This window comes from Lygodium microphyllum, chromosome 8 (genome assembly GCF_053477565.2).
Source record: "Lygodium microphyllum isolate KBCC chromosome 8, Lygodium_microphyllum_v1.1.10, whole genome shotgun sequence".
Classification (NCBI taxonomy): Eukaryota; Viridiplantae; Streptophyta; class Polypodiopsida; order Schizaeales; family Lygodiaceae; genus Lygodium; species Lygodium microphyllum.
In genome coordinates, this window is record NC_141142.1 from 57317169 (window position 1) to 57322668 (window position 5500).

General features: G+C 49.1%; 1 protein-coding gene across 1 annotated transcript; it reads left to right on the plus strand.

The window, feature by feature from the left end:
- The first annotated feature begins 3943 nt into the window (after window positions 1–3943).
- LOC148032327 (aspartyl protease family protein 2-like) lies at window positions 3944–4846 on the plus strand. Its single transcript, XM_087683920.1, has one exon. It carries the CDS (start codon window positions 3944–3946, stop codon window positions 4844–4846), a length of 903 nt encoding a protein of 300 aa, XP_087540046.1.
- Window positions 4847–5500: the final 654 nt, after the last annotated feature.

Genomic DNA, 5500 nt, shown 5'->3' on the forward strand with positions numbered 1-5500 from the left:
ATCGCCGGTGGATGGAGGACCAGCCTGCAATAAGCTATCCAAGTCCATCTGGGAGTTTCGCTCCACTATTTGCAACTCCGCATGGTGGTCTAGGACCTGACCCTCATCATCAATATGGGGCACATCCTCCTCATCTCGTGTGCGAGGTCGTTTCTAAAAAAAGCAACGTGTGAGTGTATTTACATATTTAAAAAATGATAAACTTAAGGCCAAGGTAATTAAATTGCATTTGCATATGACACTACAGAAGAACAAACAATATTAGGTTAGAGACTTACATGTTTTTGGTACCCATCCGCTATTCGACTCTGCGTTCTCCGCACACACTCATCTCGTTTGGAGTCATATTTGCTCATTTGTCTATTCACAAATGCCTCCACATACTCCTGCCTGTCCATGGTACGCTCAGCATCTTCGAGTAAGTCCCATAATGAGCTCGCTCTAGCATGCTGAGTCTTCTCATACTTACTTCGGGCCAAACTCAGCTTTCGTTCAAGGTTAGAGAAACGAGACTCTGCCTGGCGGTGCCAAGCACCAACAGGATGACTAGCATGTTGTGCGCCTATGGGACGGCCAGTCTTTCGACATGGAATATCGTAATGGATACCATGCTCATCCTTCAGATGCTGTATCATCCTTGCCCGTCTCTTAATGTTGACATGTCTTTTCGGACAAAGAATGTCAACACGGCATTGACGGGCAAGAGACCCATCCGCTAGTGTGATCTCAATGTATGGTGGGTTTTCCTATGCAAAGTGACATTCTATTTATAAGTATCACATCTTAGGAGTATGCTTACTAACAACGGAAAGTAGGATAAACACTTACCTGGGAGTAGCTCGGCACTTCTCTTTCAAAGGATGTCTGAGACGTGCCTGCCGCCGGAGCCCCTCTACGAGTACGTCGAGGAGATGATGCAACCTAAAAAAAAAGAAACGGAAGTACACAATATGTGAGAAATAAAAAATGAACGTTAAGAAAACCCTAAACAAATATTAAAAAGGGCATCTTACTCTGGTATTTTTTCGTAAATGGACATCCGACGAAGAATGGCTGCGAGTGCGTGGAGCCATTTGCCAGAGGTGAAAGCGTGCGCACCTACTCATAACCATTGGATAATCCATGTAACAAAACAACAAAAAGTGAGAAGTTGATAACCATTGGATGATCCATAAAAAAATATAGAATATGCTCGATGAAAAAATATAGAAGTTGATAACCTACTAAACTTTTGTGGACATGCTTGATGAAAGACCAAATATAGAATATGTCATGATTTATGACCAATGGTGGATGCCACATCCAATCTAACGATTAGATGTGTTCAATTTAGTAACAATAAAAAAGCTCTATTCAAAAAATTGGTAGAGTATCAACAATTCTTCACCAAGCTATCACGTCACTACAACACTTCCAAGTACTAGTGCCTTGCGTTATTATTCCTAGTGCAAATATATATTTTGACATTGTAACATGGTTATTGGGCTTCTTATAGGATTCCAATCAATAATTTTTGCGAAGGATTGAGACTCAACACATTCATACCATTCCCAATACTCCCCAAATTTGACCTATATAGAGTGCTTTGCACATGTATAATTGCCAAATTTGACCATTTAGTAGATTTTGGGGCATGGAAAAAGCTAAAAGTGATGATCGGTGGGCTTGCAACTACATCAAGGATAGTCTCATTAATGTAGCTGGAACCAAGATTGAGGTTCTACAACCACATGTAATTGGCAAGGGTATTATCTCTTGCCCAAACTTTAGAGAAGTAGAGCTAATTTATTGTGGTGTACCAATAGCTACTTAAATCTAAGACCATTAATTTTCTTAGAAAAACAAAAAGGAAAGCAGTGCTTGAATAATTAAATTATGAAAACATGTAGTTGTGACCTCTTCAAAGCTTGAGCCCAAAACCACTTTCACAATTTGCACATGCATCATAGTTTATCTTAGAAACTTGAATTTGATTTAGCTTTCCTTTTTGGTTATCTTAAATTCTTAGTGCAACCCATTCTCCACAAAGTGGCTTGGTTCAAAAGAGGTTGAATGCTAAGTCAATGATTGTAAGCTTAGTGACATAAATAGAGTTGTAACTCCCTTTGTTATTCTCACATTCATTTATTGGGTTCATATTTATGTTAGCCACAGTATACATTATACATCAATCGAATATACAAGCTTAAAGGAAATGCATGCATGATTATCACACTTAGGCGCGGACACGTATCAGACAGAGCACATATGGTTATTGCAAAATGATTGCGACAGAGCACATATGGTTATTGCAAAATGATTGCGACGTTAGCAACCTAGATAATAATCAACAAACTCTTCCAACAGGAGTTATGCATCCAAAGAGCATTATTTAGAGATTGTTGTGAAATATTACAAAAGGATTGAGCCTGAGATGGGAGATAGTGCCTCCCACACACGCGTCACGCTGATGAAGACGATTGGGCCTCCCGAGATGTTGCAACCTCTTGAGTCACGGTCACACTGCAGCCTCCTGAGTCACGGTCTCACCGACTGTGGGAGGAATGAAGGCGGAGGTGCATACAAGACGGAGGCGCATACAAGACGGTGGATAAAGACCAGCACGCATCCGAATGGGCATGGGATGCGCACTCTGGGAGACACAATCGTGGACTTGGGAGTTGCTGACGTGGATGAAGACCAGCTCGCGTCCGAATGGGTCCGTGGGTGGGTCTCGAAACACCCAAACCAACTGCCGAGTTGGTATGAAGCCACCGAGCTAGGAGGCAACCAGCCGCAGAGAGCCGAGGGATGAAGTCGTCGGCTGGGAGCTCACGAGGCCATTCGTGTGCTGATGGATGTGCGCAGGGTGGTGGGAGCTCGCTGGGCGGGAGCCGCAGGGTGCTAGGAGCTTGCTGGGCGGGAGGGATGAACCCCGTGGTGGTTGAGCCGCAGGGTGGTGGGAGCTCGCTGGGCGGGAGCTCGCTGGGCGAGGGTCGCAGGGTGCTGGGAGTGAACCGCAGGGCGGGAGGCAGAGCCGCAGGGCGGGAGGGAGAGCCGCAGGGTGCCGCAGGGTACGAGAGAGCGGGAGAGCCGCAGGGTACGAGATAACCGCAGGGCGGGAGGGAGAGCCGCAGGGAGCCGCAGGGCACGAGAGAGAGAGAGCCGCAGGGATGAGCCGCAGGGTGGGATAACCGCAGGGCGGGAGGTGATCTGGCACTTCGCATGTTCCCAGGGGTTGATAACACCCTGATCAACGGCGGCGGCACATTCTGCGGGGCCCTCCAATAATGAGGAGTTAAGGCGCTCCAGTTCGCATGCCGGACACGTAGGAGACTGCCAATCAACGGCGCACTTTTCCGGGGAGGTCTGGTTTATGATCTCGGGCGGGACGACCAATTGAGGATGGGTTTAATCCTCGTGGGATCAACGATGGCGCATAGTCGTGAGGAGGGGGATCAACGTGAGCCGTTGATCCCAACTCCCCGAGGTCATTATGACCCCGTGGGAGTTAGTGTTGAGGGTGGACCATGGCTGTAAGCGCCTGGAAAGGGACGAGGCCCGTGTTCAGTCCCTCCTGGGTATTCTTGTAGGCGGTGCTGCCACCGCAGCGCGCCAGCAGCTAGCTGAGGTGGTACCTGCCTTGAAACTCTCGGGAAGTGGGGATTATTTCGTCAGGCTTGCGTTGGGCGGGGGCTACCATAATTACATGTCCCTCGACACGGGCAGTGAGCTGTCGTGGATCCAGTGCAAGCCCTGCGGCGGCAAGTCGTGCATCCCGCAGGTGGACCCTTCCCTCTTCGACCCCTCCGCCTCTGCCACCCTGCGCAACGTCTCCTGCAAGTCGCCTGTGTGCCATCGCCGATTCACGACAGGGCTCGTTGGCTCATGCTATGCGGGCACTTCCAACTGCGCCTACAAGGTGGACTATGCAGACGGCTCTTCCACCGCAGGAAGCTTGGTCATGGAGGCCATCACTGGCTTGAACAACAACAGCAAGCAGGCCGTTGAAGTGCTGCTGGGCTGCGGCCACGACAACACGGGCATCTTTGGAGGTGCGGCGGGAATCGTAGGTCTTGCACGCGGCCCACTCGCCCTTGCGTCGCAGCTCAGCGCGGATCGCAATCACAGACCCACCTTCTCCTACTGCCTCCCTCCCAGACGGATACCCTCAACTCTTATAGGCCCATCAGTTGCAAGGGCCGCGGCTACAGGTAGCCTCGTACTTGGATCAGCAGCAATTAGCCCAGCAGCTCTACTTGGTCTCCGCTATACACCACTTCTCCTTCACCCCGATCCCGCTCTCCGGACCTTCTACTACGTCTCTCTCACCGGCATCACCGTTGGCTCCTCCCTCCTCCCCATCGCCCCCTCCGCCTTCCAAATCGACAGTCGCACCGGCGGTGGCGGTGTCATCCTCGACTCCGAAGTCGCCATCTCCCGCCTTCCCCCTGCTGCTTATGCGGCTCTTCGCACCGCCTTTGTCCGTGAAGCCGCGCCGCACCTTGGCCACCCGTCGCCTGTTGACAGTGGATCCTTCCTCGACACCTGCTTCGACACCACCCACATCCAGCTACGTGCTCAACGTCAGCACGATCAGCCTCTCCCTATTCCACGCGTCGTGCTTCACTTTGCAGGTGGCCTCGACCTCGAGCTACCTCCCTCCAATGTCCTCGTCTGGCTGGACGACTGGGCGAGCACCGCGGACGGAAGCCCCCCGTCCACGAGGAAGCTATGTCTCGCGTTCGCCCCTGCCCCTGATGCCATGTCCTTCTCCATCATCGGCAACGTCCAACAGCAAGGCTTCCGCATTCTCTACGACGCAGCCGGTGCTAGGCTTGGTGTCGCACCGCACCAATGCACCTAGACTTCCTAATTCATTGCACACCTTACTGGCTTCTCAGAGTCTCTGCGGAATTGTCGGTGGAGCCTTGTCCTCCTTCATGTAAACAGAATATTATTTCCAAAGAAAGAAAAGTTCTGACATTCTTTCTAAAATCGAATATCAATCCTGCTCATTACCTGGCTTCATAGATGGATATGAGTTCTCATTCCTGCTGATCAGGTGGAATGGAATGGACGATGTGTCGCTGGTCGGGTCTATGTAGATTAATGTTGGTGAAATCTCGTTCTCTCGCTTTGATCTCGCTCCTACGCTGCACCACTAGAGTTATACACAAGGGACTTTTAGTCAATCCCTATATAGGAAATCTTGTAAAATGTAGGAAATGTTGCAATATTTCCTATGTTTGTATGCATGTATTCCATATATACAACTAGGGAATGACATTCCCCACATCTAATAGTAGGGAATTAAAGGTCAATATAGACTATTTCTTAAGTTATGTAAAAATTCCCTATATAAGTGTATACAAGAACATGTTTGGATTAAAAACCTTATAGGTTTTCATGCATGCCTTGCATGAATTGGTCTATAGCTCATGGTTAATTTAAGAGCAATAGTAAAATACTCACCCTTGCAAGCTTGGACATGCCAATGTAAACATAATCTTAGTCTAGC